Source organism: Vigna umbellata, chromosome 4 (genome assembly GCF_029865625.1).
Source record: "Vigna umbellata cultivar VRB3 chromosome 4, Vumbellata_1.0, whole genome shotgun sequence".
Lineage (NCBI taxonomy): Eukaryota > Viridiplantae > Streptophyta > Magnoliopsida > Fabales > Fabaceae > Vigna > Vigna umbellata.
The window spans coordinates 40,891,648-40,910,969 of NC_142168.1; the positions used below are offsets into that span (position 1 = coordinate 40,891,648).

Consider the following 19,322-nt stretch of genomic DNA (forward strand, 5'->3'; position numbering starts at 1 on the left):
CATTTTATAATTAATTAATTTTAAAAATAAAATAAATAAAAAAATTAAAATAACTTTTATATACATATAATAAAAGAAATAAATAAAAAATAAATTAACAATCTCAAGTGATTAAAAAAATAAGTTTTGAAACACTTGTTGCACAATAAATATAAATAATAAAATAAATGGTTACATATTTTTTCATAATAATAGAAGTGGGTAAGAAGAGTGTATGTTAATTATCATATCAATATAATAATAGTTTTAAAGTTAAAAGTATTAAAATTTATAATATAAATTACGAACAAAATAATAGCAGGAAAAATATTACAGAGTTATTCTTTTATCCCTAAGTTTTATGTAACTTCTTAAATTAATTAGATTCTCTGAGTAACCTAGCTGTTAATTAAACCTCACAAAACAAAAACGGCAAAATTCCCTCAATCCCCATTTAAATAGTTTCGATTAATCATCGTCTTCTCCAAAAAGCAAGAATACCCGCTTTCTTCTTCTTCCCCTTTCCTACTCTTTTCAAACTGGGCAACATGAAAGCGTGACTGTCACTGGCTTCTTTTCTTTCGAACCCCCAACATGGTACACCTTCATTCTTTCCTTCTACGTTTTTGATGAGCATAAAAATTTAACCTTTTTTTTAATTTAATTTTAATTTTAACTTTTTAGGATAAAACCAGTGGCGGAGACAAGTACAACATTGAAACCGCGGAAATCTTGGCAAATGAGGCTCAGGTTCGGATCCAATTCCCCAGTTCATATTTTTTGCATACCCTTTAGCTGGTTCATATTGTTTCTGTGCTGTTCAGCATTTGCCCGTTGCAGAGGCCACACCCATATACGAGCAGCTTCTGCTATTGTTTCCAACTGCTGTAAGTGTTCTTGTTGATAGCTTCGGTGGTTGTTATTGGAAGAAAGTTATGGTTTTGGTTGTATTTTGTGATTGAAATTATGTCGCTTCTTCTGCTATGGGGCTGATTTTTGTTGATGCTTGTTTGTGCTCAGGCCAAGTTTTGGAGGCAATATGTGGAGGCATATATGGCTACAAATAATGATGATGCTACGAAACAGATTTTTAGTCGGTGTTTGTTGCATTGTCTTCAGATTCCTCTATGGTATATTGTTTGCTTAATCTTGTTTATGGCATTGGCTGATGTACCTTTTTTTACTGTCTCTTTTGGATAATTTTCAGCTGCGGTTGGGGATAGAGAGGTTTTGGGAGAGTACAGGATACAAAATTACTGCATATGTATAGCTGCATTTCTGTTCAATCAACTAATATTTGTAAACTTATTTTCAGTTGGCTATCTTGTAAGGTTTTATTGGTTTTCTTACTTGAGGGGACTTGTCTTGTTGCTATTCATAGATATTCTTGCAAGGGCATCCTCTTTAAAATATTGGTCATTTTACATGTAACTGTTAGAAATTGTTCAAAGTAAGAGTGAGTTTTCAGGAAGAAAAGTAATCTGATTTTATTTCTTAAAGATCAGAGGTTACACTGAAGTATTTATAGGATCAGTACATTGTCATAGTGATAGTGGTAGTTAGTTGAGTAACTGACTTAACAACATATATGTAACTGACTTAACTACTTTTCAAACATTGTCATAGTGATAGTGGTAGTTAGTTGAGTAACTGACTTAACAACATATATGTAACTGACTTAACTACTTTTCAAACAACTAACTGCCTAAGAGACAGTGACTAGCTGCTCTTCTAATGCAGTATTCTCACAGAAATAGTTAAATCATAGAAGGTCTTCAAAATTTCTCAATTTCTGCTGCATGTGTTCTGAATGTGTCCCATCTTCTCTATCCTATATTATGTTTTGTGTTAAATTTTCATAAGATAGTTCGTTTTTTGTGAAAATGGATGAAACATCCTGCTTATTTTGCTGGTCTTGTGGTACATGCAAATGATGTTTTTGTTTCAATCTATCCTCTGGTATACAGGAGATGCTACATTCGTTTCATTAGAAAGGTCAATGACAAGAAGGGCATGGAGGGTCAGGAAGAGACAAGAAAAGCTTTTGATTTTATGCTTAACTGTGTGGGTAAGTTTTATTCCTTTGTCCTGTTCGAATTATCTTTGTTGTTTTGTTGGATTGAAGTATCAACTATTTAGATGGGGAAACTCATGCATGATGATTTGGTCATGTGAGGAGAATCCAGTAGAGACTTTGGTGAAAAGAACATTGATTAGAGGCCCATAGTTGTTGAAGTGGACATTAAAATTAGTCCATTGGATGGGTGTAGAACAGACAAAAGATATTAGGAGACACAAATACTGGAAACATGCTTTTTGGTGGAACTTGTTTGATATAAAACCATTTTTCTGTCTTCCTCCAATATTTTAAGTTGTTAGGTAATTGGTTTCTAACTTGATACTAGAGTTCTATTACCAAATATCTAGAGTCAATCCTTGCTGCTCCTATTCTTCTAAATAAAACTTGGATTTCAGCAGACAATAGGGTTATTTCATGCATTACCCATGCTTCAAGGTCAAAGAGTTGTTGTTTGAAATTGTATAAGGCTTCAATGGTCGTGTGGTCTAGAATTTGATACTTTCTTCCTCCATTCATTTTATATGTGGATTTCAACGTAGGGTTGGGCTGTTATTGTTGGACTGTTTATTGTCTGCAATTCAAGCCCTAGGGGCTTTGTGTGAGGAGGAGTTTTACATATGAAACCATTTATGTACCTTGAACCAATGGCATGTTCTTTTGTGATAACTGGAAAATATCAGTAGATTGCATACATATTTCAATACAAGAAACTCTGGAAATATAAATTTTAAAAATATTTGATGAAATTTTGTTTTACTGGTGAAATGTTGATTGTCATTTTTTGCAAATAATTCATTTTAATGTTGACTGAAAGAAGTTTGAGTATTTAGAAAACTACAAATCTTTCTTGATTGAATAGATTATTAAAGGGTAAAAAATATTGATTTGATATATGAACTCAAAAGACATGTGCCATAAATCCTCAAAATGAAGGCACATGACTACAAGTTAAGAATAGTACATAAAAGGTTATCTTTTTTTTAGAATGGGGACTTGAATGTAGGAGTTGATTGGTTTAAGTCAGAGCCTATTGGCAATGAGAAATCCGTGTTGCATATTCCACCTTATCAGTTAAGGCTTTGTTGCTGTTTTTGAATTTATAATGCATTTATAAATATGTTAGTGGCTTTTGTCTTTTTACCGATTGGGTGCATGTTTGAAATCCTATTTATTGCAGAGTTCAAAGTAAAAGAAAATAGAAATCTTTAAGAGATTGATTGAAGTTTAACTGGTCTGATTCAGGCATGGGGCTATTGGGGAATTTCATAAATTTTGAATTTTAAGAAATTATTGGTAATTGTATAAATTTTCTTAATAAACATACTATAGTCGCAAATTTCTTGTGTAATTTGATGAACCATTTGGTAGATCTATTCACTAGTAATTTTAGTATAGTTGAAGCCAACATTTTTCTTTTATAAATAATTGCGTCCTAGTTAATGCTTTAGCTTCTGATTTAGATTTCACTTATATTTTATGTTTGAAAGCCTTCTACCACTTATGTTTTTGCCGGAACTCACTATTAATGCCAAAATTCATTATTTTCGTTTGATATTATTTGGAAATTAGGAGGGAAAGGGAAGACTGTTTGTTATATTTATGTATGAATAAATGCATCTATACGTTATATATATACATATATACCTTCACACTTAATGATGTGATAACAGGAGCAGACATAGCATCTGGTCCTGTGTGGATGGAGTACATAGCCTTTCTAAAATCATTGCCGGTTTGTTTGGTTAACCTTTTCTGTTTTCTGCAATTCTTGGAGCATACTTAGGTATTATGTTACATAATTTGGGTCAAATTCTGTGATCTCTTCCAGGCTATAAATGGTCAAGAAGAGTCACACCGGATGACTACTGTGAGGAAAGTCTATCAGAAGGCTATTGTTACTCCAACCCATCACATTGAACAACTTTGGAAGGACTATGAAAACTTTGAAAATTCTGTTAGTCGTCAGTTGGTAAGATATTGATTATAGTAAAATGCTTGCTCTATTAATTTGTAGTTTTTCTTCCTTCGTTGCATGCAATTTGATGATAAAGATGTTCTGCAGGCTAAAGGACTAATATCTGAATATCAACCCAAATATAATAGTGCTAGGGCAGTTTACCGGGAGAGGAAGAAGTATGTTGATGAAATTGATTGGAATATGCTTGCTGTACCACCAAGTGGATCCTACAAGGTAACTTTCTTTTTTCTTATTAGTGATGATTGTTACAGGATAATTTCTCCTATTTAAGCATGCAACTATGGATCTCTAAAAATTGTAATTTGGGTTATGAAAGGGTTATAGATCCCACATTGACTAGGAATAAAGTCAGATAATAATATATAATGCAATCCTCACCTTACAAGTCGATTTGGTGAGATTGAGATAGTCATACTTGAGATTGAAACTGTAAAATAATTCTTGAGGGCTTGATTGATCCCTCTCATAATCTTCTATTTATAAGAATAAATTGATACAAGAGTACATGATAAATAGGGTAACCCTAGACACAATATAATCATGATAAATAGGATAAACCTAGACACAATATAATCATGATAAATAGGGTAACCCTTGACACAATATAATGATGATAAATAGGGTAAATATCTTAATAGTCATAAACCCCCTTACCAAAATGGTATCAAAACCATTCAGAGCTTATCCTACTAGATGACCTACAAATATCTAGTTCCACACTTGAGATGTTCATTTCTTGGTGTGAGATGGTGTGATCGGGCTCCTGTTAGACCACCCACAAATATCTAAACTCACACTAGAGATGTTCATTCCTCGGTATGAGGAAGTGTGTTGGAGATTCTATATCAACTAGGAATAAGGTCAAATTTTAATAAATACGTGGGGTGCAATCATCACTTTACAAGCTAGTTTGTTATGGTTGCATTAGGCATAAACTCACTTACTGAGAGAAAGTAGAGGAAAGTGGGATTTGCCTTTGGAAATGTTGATCAAATTGCAACTTGATGTTTCTTTTATGCTGATATTGATTTCATGGTCCTGTTTGCAGTAGTTGGCTGTGTGAAAGCACAATTTGATGTAAATTTTGATATTTATTTTTATGGAAGGTGCTGGTTACATAGACTAAGCTCTACGCTTGATGTTAATGAGATGAACACTGATGTAATTAGAGGAAATATCTATAGAATCTTCTTAATTAGAGAAAATATCTATAGAATCTTCCTAATTACAGAAAACATGTGTATGATCTTCTAGATTATTTTGTTTCCTTATTTCCCTTTCTAGAAGATTAGATTGCTAAAATAGAGGTAAGAAGAATGTAATTACTATGAATGAAAATAATAAAATCATTCTTTTTCAAGTTGGTATCAGACCTCCTGATCTTGGGAGATCTGTTTTCGCTGCAACAGTAGCCACCGCCGTCGCTGTCCGACCACCACGGATGCCGCCGTAGCCGATTGGGGTTGTTGATAGAGCAGAAAGGTGCGCCCAACTCTGGCGATCACAACATCGGAAATCGCTTCGGGAAAGAGCCACCACGCACCGCCGGCGCGTGTAGCCCACGCGTCGCCATCATCGCCGGCGCGTGTAGCCCACACACCTTGTTCCGGAGAGACCCACTCGTCGCCGCTGTCACATACAAGGTCGCTGGAGCCTCCTAAGTCCATTCCAAGGGTCGGTGACGTCCCATTTTGCCCAGATTTGAGTAGATATGAGATTTCACTTATGCTCCTTTTCTCGGTGTAACCCACACGTCGTCGTCGCCTCAGATAAGGTCATCTGAGACACCTGATTGCTTCTATGTGATGTCTGAAGTAAAAATTATTCCTTTGGGTCCTAATGATCTACCCAATTTGGTGGGTGCTCGGTTGGATGGTTAGAATATCCTACAATGGAGCCAGTATATTCGAAGTACTCTCAAGGGACTTTCAAGACTAGATCACATAGATGGAGGAGGACCAGGACCAAACAACACTCATTTTCCAATTTGGGAGAATGAAGATTCACTAATTATGACTTGGATGTGGCAGTCCATGATTCTTGAGATAAGTAGAAATTATATGTTTCCTTCTTCTGCCAAAGAAATATGGGATGATTTACAAAGTACTTTTTCATTAAAAAAGGATTTTGCTGCATGCTATGACATTGGAAGCATGATATTTCATACAAAACAAGGCTCCCTTTCCGTATCAGAGTATCACAGAATCATGAATGGATTTTGGGTGGAATTAGATCAAAACCAAACAATAAAGATGTGTAAAACAGATGCTGCCACACTTGCTAAAGTCATGGAAACAGGAAGAATCTTTAAATTTCTCCATGGCCTAAATCCTAAGTACGACCCAATTCGGGTACAAATCTTAGGAAGAGAAAAATTACCATCCCTATCAGAAGTATTTTTTTTATGGTAAGAGGAAAAAAAACTTGTAGAATTGTCATTCTTGATGGGGGACCTCCAACATAGGCACTGTCATGATGACTGGAAAAGGGAGTCCATAAAGGAACAAATGCTGGAGGAATGTCGTTTGAAAAAGGTACTCATGGAGACTATTGTTCATACTCTGTAAAAGATCTGGACACACCAAGGAAACATGCTTCAAACTCCATGGAAGAAAGAATGTTCTCAAGCGCATGGGAAACAACAAAGGGTGTACTCAAAGATGGGGAAATCATACTACCTCAGAACAGGAAGCCACCAATCTATCTAGTCCTTCACATTCTAGTCCTTCACCATCACCTGATCTTGATATGAAAGCTTATAAGGAGGAACTCGAGCGCTTTAAAGCAATATTTGAATCAATGAGTAAGCCCTTTGGATCATGTACTCTATCCATGAAAGGTAAGATTTGTCTCAATACTTTTGGTCATGTGTCTCATGGTATTTGAATACTTGATTTAGGAGCAACTGATCATGACACCTTTTTGTGTGTCCTTCGACTCATGATAAAAGAAATAGAGAACAACTTATTACAGTTGCGAATGGTCAAGGTATACCTATATGCGGCTCTTGGAATATAATTTTTGACTCATCCATTGTATTAAAGGATGTTTTACATGTTCCTCAATTAGCTAATAGTCTTATCTCTGTGCAAAAACTCAAAGGATTTAAATTATTTAGTAACATTTTTCCCAACTTACTGTGTTTTTCAGGACTTTGCCATGGGGAAAACGACTTTAACTGCTACGGAGCAAAGTGGGTTGTATCTTTTGGAGTTTGATGACCAAAGCAACACAAAAATCATGAGTCAACAAGCTACATCTGAGATGTGGGCAAATTCCCAAATGTGGTTACAACATCAAAGGCTTGGGCATTCTTCATTTAGTCTTATCAAGTCCTTGTTTCCCCATTTGTTTACCAAGGAGTTTGTTGAGTCTTTTAGTTGTGATATTTGTCAATTGTCAAAACACAATCGTGCATCTTATCCTATTAGTAATAAAAAGAGTACTTCTCCATTTGATTTAATTCACTCTAATATTTGGGATCTTGTCATTGAATCTATTTCCGGAGCCAAATGGTTCGTTACCTTTATTGACGATTGTACACGTGTCACGTGAACATACCTTATAAAAAATAAATCAGAAGTTTTCCAAATTTTTGTTAATTTTTTCCGTCTTGTCCAAATTCAATTTGGAAAAAAATATGAAAAGAATCAGGTCTGATAATGGTACTAAATATGTGAATCATGAATTTCTCAAGTTTTTGTCTCATAATGGTATTGTTCATGAACTAACCTGTGTAAACACCCTTCAACAAAATAGGGTTGCAGAAAGAAAGAATAGTCATTTTCTTGAAGTAACTAGAGCTCTTTTTCAAATGTTTGTTCCTAAAAATTACTGCGGAGAAGCTGTGTTAACTGCTACATATCTCGTCAACAGGTTACCCAATTGTATCTTAAATGGCATTAGTCCTATGGAGTCTCTATTGTCTTTTGTTCCTTCTTCGTCCCTAATAACGAGGCTACCTAGTCGAGTCTTTGGATGTGTTGTTTTTGTTCACTCTTATCATCTAACCGTAGTAAATTAGATCCCAGAGCTCTTAAATGTATCTTTATTGGGTATCCTTCTAATAAAAATGGGTACAAATGTTATCATTCTCAGAGTCGTCATGTCTTTATCACCATGGATGTCACCTTTCATGAAACACAATCCTTTTATGTTAGTCCACCACTTCAGGAGGAGAAAGCACTTGAAGTGGATGAACTCTCCTTCTTGTCATTACCATGTTTGTCTTTGCAGGATGCTCAAGATCTAAGCAATGAAGCTACCATAGTCCATAGTAAAGAAGACAAATTTTTTGGCAAAAAATATGAAAGAAGAAAACAACCAGGAGAAAGTATTACTGAGGATTTACCCATTGCATTAAGAAAGGAAAGAAGGTCATGTGCTAAATATCCTATTTCTCAGAAGGTTTGCACTAACAATCTCTCTGATAAGCACAAAAGCTTTATTGCTGCCATTGATGCCACACAAATTCCTACCTCAATCCAGGAGGCCATGAAACTTGAACATTAGAATCAAGCCATGAAAGAAGAGATGAATGCATTAGAAAGAAATTCCACTTGGGAGATTGTTGATAAGCCAAGAAACAAGAAGGCAGTAGGGTGTAGATGGATATTCACAGTGAAACAAAAGGTAGATGGGACAATGGAAAGATATAAAGGTAGATGGGACAATAGAAAGATATAAAGCTAGATTGGTGGCAAAAGGATATACCCAAACTTACGGGATTGACTATGAGGAGACATTTGCCCCAATGGCAAAGATGAATACAGTTCGAGTTGTTCTCGCGTTGGCTGCTCATTTTGGATGGGACTTACACCGGTTGGATATAAAGAATGACTTCCTTCATGGAAATCTAGAAGAGGAAGTGCACACGGAGATTCCCCCAGGTTTTGAAGTGAAAAATGAAAGAAAACAAGGTATGTCTCCTAAAGAAAGCATTGTATGGTCTTAAGCAATCCCTTAGAGCATGGTTTGGAAGATTTACAAAAGCAATGGTTTCCCTTGGGATACAGACAAAGCTAAGGAGATCATACACTATTCATAAAGCACTCTTCTACAGGTAAACTCACTCTATTGCTTGTCTATGTGGATGATATGATTATTGTAGGAAAATTGGCGTTAAAAGAAAAATTGGCAGCCCAATTTGAAATGAAAGATCTAGGAAAACTCAAACATTTTCATGGAAAACAGGTTGCTTACTCCAAGAACGGAATTTTCATCTCCCAAAGGAAATATGTAGTTGATCTCCTCAAAGAAATAGGAAAATTGGGATGTAGAATGTCAATAGTTCCTATAGAACAAAATCACAAAATTGGAAGTGAGGAAAGTGCTCCTGTAGAGAAGGCCCAATATCAAAGATTGGTAGGAAAATTGATTTATCTATCACACACAAACCAAACATTGCTTATGCAGTTAGTGTAGTGAGCCAATTTATGCATGACCCAAGAGAGAGACACATGCAAGCAGTTGACAAAATTCTCAAATACTTGAAGTCAAATCCTGGAAAGGGGCTATTATTTAAAAGGGAAGACACATTGACTATGAAAATATATACTAATGCTAACTATGCAGGTTCTATTACTGTCAAAAAGTCTACTTCTAGGTATTGTGATAGGATCTAGGGTTATAGAAGGAAGAGAAAATGAGAGGGGAGTTAGGAGGGAAGAGTTATTTGACAGTTAGTTACTTAGTTAGTTAGTTAGTGGGAAGGGGAAGAGAAACTTTATAAATAGGGAGTGGGTTCTGTAGAGGGGGGATTATTGAGTGAATTTGTTGTAAAGACAGGATTTTAGCCTGTAGAGGGAGGTTATGCTCCTAACCAGGGAGGTTATGCTCCCAACCATTCTATGTAAAGAGAGTTCTTTTACTGTGAATAATAGAAAAACCCATTCTTTCATTACTGTTTTTACCTACGGTTAGTGTTCTTAGTTAGGTTTCAAACTCAGGAACTGAAATCTACAAAACTGCAGGGACTACACCCATATATATGTGACTTGACTTGCAGTGTCTTGGAAACGTACTCCCCCTCAGTGTGAACGGCGGAAATGTGGAATATCACAGTTGTTGGACCACTAAAACAAAACAAAATATTAAGCTACAATGCTGAAACAAAGACATCAAAGATCTAAAGATACGTTGGAGGTCCAAAATTCTTTACTGGACAACTCCCAAGTGGTGATACTTAGCCGTGTATCACAAGAAGATCGGTCTAAACTCTAGCCCAAGAAGAACTGACGCAGTTGTGTCTGTCTGAGGCAGTAGCGACTGCAGCGGCGGTTGACTGCTATAAAACTGTAGGGACTAAATTGCCATCACTGACTGATGGGGCCTGTAGTGGCTGGAAGCGACAAAACTACATGGACTGCCATCACTAACTGATGAGGTGATGGGGGCCTACAGTTGTTGGAAGCATACGGCGCCTGGACAGCGGCAAACGGCGCCTGGACAGCGGCAAACGGCGCCTGGACAGCGGCAAACGGCGCCTGGACAGCGGCAAACGACGCCGAACAGCGGAAAACGGCGCCGAACAGCGGCAAACGGCGCCGAACAGCGGCAAACAGTGCCGAACAGCGGCAAAAGACGCCTGGACAGCGGAAAAACGGTGCCGGACAGCGGCAAAACGGCGCTGGAAAAACGAAGATGGCAGCAATGGCTGCTCTGAGGGTCTGAACAGAGAGAGGAAGTCCAGACGACGGCTATGGAGGAGTCGCGGAGACTTTCCGGTGGCCAGAGGGCGGCGCGTGAGCTGTACGCGCCTGTTCGCAGCGAACATAGAAGCGGCGCGTGGCGGAGCGTGGGGAAGAATCAGACGCCGGCACCGGTGGGGTTGGTCGTCGCGTGAAGAGGCGAACCAGATCCAGTGGTCGCCGGACGGAACTGTGATGGTGGCCGGCGACAAGGTGGCGGCGGACTGGTCGGAAAGAAGCGCTGCGTGGCGGCGCGTGACTGAGAGGTGGCTCTCGAAACCGGCGTGGTTGGCCGTCGCTCGAAGAGACGGCCCAGATCCGCAGGTCACCCGTCGAATCTGTGACGGTGGCCGGCGGCGGCAGCGGCGGCGACGGTGGCCGGAGTTAGCAGTGACGGCAGCGGAAAGTGGCGGCGACAGCAGTGGCACACTGGGTCTGGACTGGTACTGACTGTGGCAGAGATTTAAGAAGAAAAATGGACTGCCCACTGAAATTTTAGGGGCTGCCGGCGGCCATGGCGACCGGCCGCCGATAGACAGCAGAGACCACCAGAAGAGGATCAGAGAACTTGCTCTGATACCATGTTGAATATAGTGAAAAACTATATTTAAATTAATCCCTCTTGTGTAAAATACACACATAGGGTTCTCTATTTATAATAGAAGAAATATGGGCTAAGCCCAAAATACAAATGAGAAATAATAACAAACCAACTAAAAGATAAAAGATAATATATCTAACAGGAACCTAACAAATTGGTCTGACTTTTCGTTTCGAGAAGCGGTCAAATCATCCAGAGCGCTGCCGTATCAACAGGAGAACTATCGGATATCCTTAGGAGAGGAGTGTTGGATCTTTGGGAGAGAAGGGTGATGGAAGGAAGAGACAATACCTTGGAGAGGAGGACCAACAAACTAAAAATGAGCATGGCAGAATGGAGAAGCAATATGCAAGAATGGAGAAGAAATATGCAAGAAACGAGAGAAATGAAGCAAGAAATCAAGATTCACATAAAGGGCTTAGAAAGAAGTGAGAAATCTGTCATGAAAGGACAGAAAGAAGGTTCAGAAGAAGAGCTGGAGGAAGACAGGGGTGAACAAAATTGGAGGAAGCAGGAAGAATTGCCCAGGTTTAAGGGGCTGGACCCATTGGGATGGATCTCTAAGGCAGAGAAGTTCTTTGACATCCAAAATGTCACAGAGAAGGAGAGGCTCAGGTTGGCTTACAACTGCATGGAGGGAGGCACCATCTATTGGTTTAGGGCCTGGAAAAATAAAACCAAGAACCTTTCTTGGAAAGGGCTGAAAGAGGCATTGATATGGGGGTTCAGAGGAAGAGATAGAGGCTCTGTTTTTGAGAAGTTAGCCCAAACTACAGGAGTTACAGAAGCTGCCTCTGAGAAAGTTGTAGAAGTTTCTGATGCAAGGGTGGATAACGTGACATGTTGGGAGGGAAAATACATCAGGTGAAGATCATGATGGGAAGGTTGTGACTCTTGTTTCTCCAAGTAAAGTTGCAAAAGTTGTTGTTTTTAGTGGAGATAGAGTGGTAGGTTGTGTTGGGAATGTCAAAACAGTAAAGAAAGGGGAAGAATTGTTGAGGCCTGGGTTAAAACAATGGTGTCAAAGAGCAACCCAGTTGAGTTTGTTTATAGGGCAAGAGAGGACCTGCTGCAAGATATCAAGAAAGGAAAGAAACACTCAGGTGGAGGAGAATATTCAAGCAATTGGGAGCAAAAAGAAGAGGATGCCATTGACAATAATGGAGCTAGGAAGGGTGAGGAGACACCAATTTTTTCGTGGGTGAAAAGAAAAGAGTTGACCACTTATGAAGGGATTGACACCCAAGATCAAACAACAGGGGCAACAAATGCTTCTAAAGTTCAAAACACCAAGGGATAAACAAAAGCATACCCAAACAGCAAAGAAAATGTAGCCCAAGGGTGCAAGACTTGGCATAAAAAATTCAAACACCTTTCTTGGAAAAATTTGGCCCCAACTCTACTAAAGATAGTTGAAGGGAACAGAAGAAGCAGTCTCTGTGAGAACTGGGCAACAATAACACAGATGGAGAGTGTGGAAATTTTACATGAGAGTTTGCAAGTAGATGGAGCAGCTGCCAAAAGTGTTACAAGAGCCGATGAAGTCAGAGTTGAGATTTTGAGGACTTCACAAAATTGGGCTAAAAGAATCCAAAAAAAGTGGAAGTCATTGGAGGAGGATTTGCCACCACCCAAGCCTCCAGACCTGAATTGGAGGGCAGCATCCAGTGGGTTCCCTTCATATGGTAACAGGTTGATGAAGAGGAGCCATGAGATCAAGCTTTCCGGTTCCAACCTTGAGGACAAGGTTGTTCTGATAGGATATAGGGTAATAGGTGATAATGGGTTTAGGATAGAAGGAAGAGAAAATGAGAGGGCAGTTAGGAGGGAAGAGTTATTTGACAGTTAGTTAGTGGGAAGGGGAAGAGAAACTTTATAAATAGGGAGTGGGTTCTGTATAGGGGGATTATTGAGTGAATTTGTTGTAAAGACAGGATTTTAGCCTGAAGAAAGTAAATTGAGCAAAGGGTGTAGAATGATCGAGACTTCTGCAAAATTATCTTGTGCACCTCAATTTTTTCATACGTGTTGTCATCTACCGTTGGTATGCATTGAGGAGCATAAGTTGTTTTTAATTTTGGAGAAGTTCAATTCATTTTCTTTTTCTTATTCTATTATAAGGGTTGTTGTTATTGATAAGTTGATACAAAATTTTCAAAATCTCTATGCTATATAGAATAAAAACTTTTATCCAAAATGCAAACTATATAAAAAGCTTTCTGTTACGCAGAAGCATATTGGTGGTTTTACACTTTTATATCTCTAACCTGCATTCTCACATAAGTGAGCCCTTTGAGTTTTAATCATTGACAATATATAGGCCCGTCTTGAGCTGAAATTCAAATTTATTTCAAAGAACAGGGGTGTTAAGGATTTAGATCTAGACCACTTGGTTAGAAAGTGTTTAGATCATGCCATGAACTGGCTATCCTAAAACAAAGTGTTAAGTGAAGCTACAACATGATTTTGTGCTTGTTACGTGTCTAAAATCATGATTACTTCTGACAGGAAGAAATTCAGTGGATTGCATGGAAGAGGCTTTTATCTTTTGAAAAGTAAGTAACATGTTTTTCTTTTCTTTTCCAGTAATTGGATTGTATTACATGAACATTTTCACTGATAAGTTTTTATTAGATCTCTGCTACTTGATATTGATCAAACTGATGAAGCAATTGAGGCAAAGTATTGGATTTATCTACGGTTTCTTTTGCACCAATTTGCTTTAATTAAAGAACAAACAACGAGAACTGTTTCTCCCCAATGATGTACAAAAGCATTTGCATTGCATAAGGTGTCTATTCTTTCTCTCTGCAATGCCATTTTATTGTGGTGCTCGAGGACAAGTGGATTGATGTAAAATACTCAATGTGGATAAGAAGAAAGAAAGCTCAATAGAAAAAAATATTTTTTAGCATTGTCACTTCGAAAGGCTTCAACTATTTTTGCCAAATGGTTCTTAATCTTATTAAAGAAGGACATGGATGTAGATAGAAGTTTAGATATGTTTTTCATTAAATAAATCCAAATGCAATGGTAGAATTCATTAATAAAGGTTACAAAATATCTAAAACCTAAAGGTATGACACAGTTACGTATCAAAATATCTGAATAAAATGGTAGAGAAAACTTAGTCACATCTGTTTCTAGTTTTTTGGTTTTTTTTGGAACTGATGGCCTAATGTTTTTCTAGTTGGCATGATTCACATTGTAACACTTGAAGCTACTTAAGACTGAGCTATTATCTTTAATGGTGGGTGAAATAGGCAATCATGCAAAAACTTCGGAGAGGGGGTAGCAAAACAGGACAGGTGGGGTTATTTTTAGAAATTAAAGTCCTTGTTAGATTTAAAAAGAATAGTATAAGTATTCTATATTTCAATAATGAGGCCATTGGACCTATGAATAAACGAGCTTGCTTGTTATTTTAGGAAATAGAGAGTAATTCTAAGGAAACAAATCCCTGTAATTTTGGGATTGCTTTTAAATTCATTACCCTAGTATTAATGCCAAGATACACTTGTACTAAAGAATAAAATTGTAGCAAGGATATAATAACAAAACTTCCTGAAATACATGAGTAGCACAGTTTTGACAGTCCCAATATGTTTGCAAGTTGATTTTTGAGTAGATACATATGGGTGCAAATCAAACTACTTTTTGGCTTTTTCTTGATAAAGTGTTTGTCTACGTCAATATGTTTAATTCTGTCATGCCTTACCTCATTGGTTCACCCTACTTTATCCGTAGGTCTTCCAATGTAATCTATAACCATAGAAGTTCACGAATTCCTTAGGCCATTGCTCGAAATTTTGCTTAGTCCTTGATCTTGCTACTACATTTTGTTTTTTGCTCCTCCAAGCAGTGCTATCAAAAGTCAATTATGGTGGTGCCATGACGGAAATTGGGGCAATTTTGCAGTTTGCCACCACAACAGCGGTGGCGATGCAGGTTTCTCATGGCGGTCTATGGGGCCGTTTTTTGCATCATAATTAGTTGGTGCGAAAAAGAGATGGTGGAGATGGTAGAGGCACAACTTGCATCCGAAAAGGAAGGTCCGGTGTAGGATAAGAAAACCCTAGTTTGCAGAGGCAGCGGTGTAGGATACGAAAACCCTAGTTTGTAGAGGCAGCGGTGCAGGAAAAGAAAACCCTAATGTGCAAGGGCAATAGTGTTGGCAAGAAACCCTACTCTCAGGGCATAGGAGATCTGTTCTCTCTTTTCTGTACTCTTAGAGGGATGATCACAAAAGAAAAAATTATTTGAAGATGAGTGAAAATGATTGGTGACATATCGTTCAAGTACAACTTAAATGGGTAGAAAGAATTGAGAAAACTTCAACATCTAGCAGTTCTTTTGATAGACCAGTTTTTCAAAGATGTTATTGACTAGAGTTATGGCTATAAATGTAGAATAAAAAAAAGATGAAAGAACTGAGGAATTATGTATTATTTGTGTTAGATGTTAAGATGTGTGTTTCTGTTAATTAGGCTCAGCCCATTCTGTATTAAGGGCATTGGTCCATATTTTACATTATAAATAAACTATCCTATGTCTATGCAAAAGACACAAGGGATATTTTCTCCCAATCTTCTCTATTTCTCACAATTTGCAATAAAAGAGAAACTACATGTGAAGGAAACCTCTAATTGTCCAAAGCCTAGCTCCTTTAACTAATGAATATCCCCCTCTCCCTCAAGAGTCTAAATATTAAAGCACTCACATTTAACAACCTCTTCACTAGTCATGCCACCTCAACCTTGTAACAATCTCTCCATTGCTCATGCCACCTCAACCTTAGGATTTCCACTCTTCCTTTTACACACATATACTTTCCATGCGTTAAGTGCCTCATGCCTGTCATGGACCAATGACTCATTCGGCCTAAAAACATGTTGGGCTCCAGCAGGAGAATTGTTTTTAAGTGAGCTGATCAACTGTCTGGAGAATTATGTGCCATAGTCCAAATTCCCAAAAGTTTAAATTGTTAAGTATTGGCCTATCAGTGATATTTGTCTCCACAACAATTCACACAATAACTTGTAGATTTATAGAGGAGAACTCAAGACCAAGGTATTTAAAATCGAAATTATGTTTAGGATTGTGAAAGGTTCAAAAATCGTAATTCATGGGATCATAACCCTGATTGTAAGTTTTACTTTCTACACACACACACACACACACACATATATATATATATATATATATACACACACACACACATATACATATACATAACCAATGATAGAAAACTTGTTTTGAAGTTTTTAATGTTACATTTAATTGGATTTGGGTGAAGAGATGAACGTGCATGTAACCAATGCAAGTTACGTGAAGAGATGTCTAGAAGTTAAAAGTACATTAATCGAGTTTTATTTTAATTGATACCCATTCAATCAAGAAGGTGAAGGGTGCAACAGAAAACACCCTTAATTTTTAATTGAGTTTGGATTTTGTTTTATTTGAAACCTTATTCACCAGAGAAAGTGAATAGGTGTTGCAGTTGCAAGAAAAAAGGTAAATTTTAATTGCATTAATTTTTAATTGGGTGGTGATGCGGTTGGCAATACATAACGAGGCGAGCTTTTAATTGGATTAACATTTGATTGGGTTTAGGTGTTATTTAAATTGAGTTCATTCATCCAAGAAGGTGAAGATGTAGTTCAATGAAAAATTTAGAAAAAAACACTGATTCTCATGATTTTACGAATTTGTTTGACAATCCTGGCGATGTTAGTGTATAAAATCGTAGGATCTTACTATTTTATGAGTGAAATATTGATTTTAACTATAATGTTCATGATGCACTTCTGTTGAGACAAATATTATGCCAAAAACCAGAAAAGGCTTTGATATCATGCCTAAGATCATAAAGCTTACCTTGTTAAGTGGGGCTTCTAGAGTGGTCTTGTATGTTAACTACATGTTTGTGTTCTACTGTATTGTTCAAAAGTTCTAAATGCACTTGTTATAAAATAAAAGATGTAAAACCATTCTTTAGACTTCATATTGGATTTAAAAGTTATAACCTTCTAGGGGGTTGTCATCTTTGGCCATACTTATCATTTTGAAATGATGGTAGCCCGGATCTAATGCCTTTGGTCATTATGTCTTTATATTCTTATCATGTTATATGTTATGATGTTTAGTTTGTATTTTCTATCTAACTTAATCATTATTTTATTTCAGAGGAAATCCACAGAGAATAGATACCGCCTCCTCCAACAAACGAATTATATTTACTTATGAGCAGGTACTAAGAAATATATTTATTTGTTTTTAATTCTTTATCCCTTTATTATTATATTTTATCATTAATGTGGGGAAACAAATAATTTGTTTTACTTGATAAAAAAATATATTTTAGAGAGCTTGTACGAAGTCTCTTGTATGTTCTCGTATTATATAGAAATTGTATATTAATCTGAGATACAATGAAAGTGAGAAAAAAGTAGAAACCAAGTAAAGACACCTCTAGGACCTTAGTAGATATAAGTACAATTAAAAGCAACTTTTTAGTAAGCCTATTTTGAACCTATTTTAACAATCCCCCTTAATATGAACATAAAGATTGAAGGTGCCAAACTTGGAATGAATAAATTTAATCCAAGGTTGTCTCAAGATTTTGTTAAATGTCCGCAAGTTGATCATTGGATCGGACTAACTTAGGACAAATATGCTTGAGCCATAAGTTATGTTGAATAAATGGTCAATTTTTGTGTTTGGTCTTCTCATGCAACCCATGATTGGAAGCAATGTGGTAATTGCTTGATTATCCCATTACATCATTTGCTGAATCTTACAAAATTTTAGTTCTTGGAGGAACTGTTTTACCTATGCAAGTTCCTTTACACTATTTCACTTGTTGTCATACACCTTAGCAAAATGGTAAAGCAGAGAGAAAGAATAGATACTTAGTTGATGCCTTTCGTTCTACTTGGTGTTGTACCTATCCATCATGGGGTGATGCCTTTCGTTCTACCTATTATCTTTTCATGTGGAACTCAATTGGATTAGATGTATAACAACTAGCTAAACTCACAGCAAATCCAATGTTGAGCCTAGTGTGAGTTAGGTAGATTAGCTTCCCAAATAGGCTTTGATATCTATCTTTATTATTTGGTGGACTTTATTCTTCCCATCTAGGCTTTGATATCTATCTTTATTAGTGTGAGTTAGGTATATGTTTTAACTAAGTCTCTTTCTTCAACTTGCTTTGTTTTTCTTCAGGGCAAACTTAATGTGAAGAATTTTTCTTCTGAAAAATATTCCTATTGAGTTTTCAGGGGGTCTGTTAGTATAATATAGTTGACTATAGTTGACTTGTATAGGTTACGTTTGTATTGTACAGATATAGGTCTCATATTACTATTTTAATGAACTTTTTAATAGACACTTGTAGAGAGAAATATGTGAAGGAAAAATGAAACTACTTTTTCCATTGCTTAAAATTAATTTGAATGAGTTAAAAATAAGATTTTGGAGAAGCTAATGTGGAATATCTTGTGTTGATTTGTTCCATTGTTTATGAAATATCTAACTACATTGCTATTATCTAGTGTTTGATGTATATGTACCATTATCCTGATATATGGTATGACTATGCTACATGGCATGCAAAAGGTGGTTCCATAGATGCAGCAATCAAAGTATTTCAAAGGGCTCTGAAGGCTCTCCCTGGTTTGTAATGTTTTCTTTCTCTAGCTATGCTGAATTTTTTGATGTACATGAGTGCATATTATATTTGTGTTCACGACATTCTTGATTTTTTGTTTGTTTTAAAATAGTTATTCTAAGCCATGATACAATTGTTATAAAGAAATTTGTCATCTATAGTGTTAGATATTATGCCATTTGTATTAATCATGAAATGGGTCTAGCCTATATTTTTTGTATGTTTTTTTATTATAAATACATTACCCTTTCCTCTCTCTCTTTTACTTTACACAAGGGATTAAGCCTATGCCTCTCTCTCTTTTATTTCAACATAGTATATAG

General features: G+C 36.8%; 1 protein-coding gene and 1 pseudogene across 2 annotated transcripts; both read left to right on the forward strand.

Annotated features, from left to right (window-relative positions):
• Window positions 1–415: 415 nt before the first annotated feature.
• On the forward strand, window positions 416–19,027 carry LOC148200204 (cleavage stimulation factor subunit 77-like). Of its 2 annotated transcripts, XM_088111336.1 has the most exons (11): window positions 416–576; window positions 664–729; window positions 804–866; window positions 1,000–1,109; window positions 1,947–2,047; window positions 3,730–3,791; window positions 3,888–4,028; window positions 4,122–4,250; window positions 13,836–13,882; window positions 17,514–17,577; window positions 18,884–19,027. In XM_088111336.1, the coding sequence occupies exons 1-11, from the start codon at window positions 574–576 to the stop codon at window positions 19,010–19,012; spliced, it is 915 nt and encodes a 304-aa protein (XP_087967462.1). In that variant the 5' UTR covers window positions 416–573; the 3' UTR covers window positions 19,013–19,027. The 2 variants fall into 2 exon arrangements, with proteins under 2 accessions (XP_087967462.1, XP_087967461.1); XM_088111335.1 differs by lacking the exons at window positions 13,836–13,882; window positions 17,514–17,577; window positions 18,884–19,027 and adding an exon at window positions 7,188–7,607.
• Window positions 5,153–7,171, forward strand: LOC148200205 (uncharacterized; annotated as a pseudogene).
• Window positions 19,028–19,322: the final 295 nt, after the last annotated feature.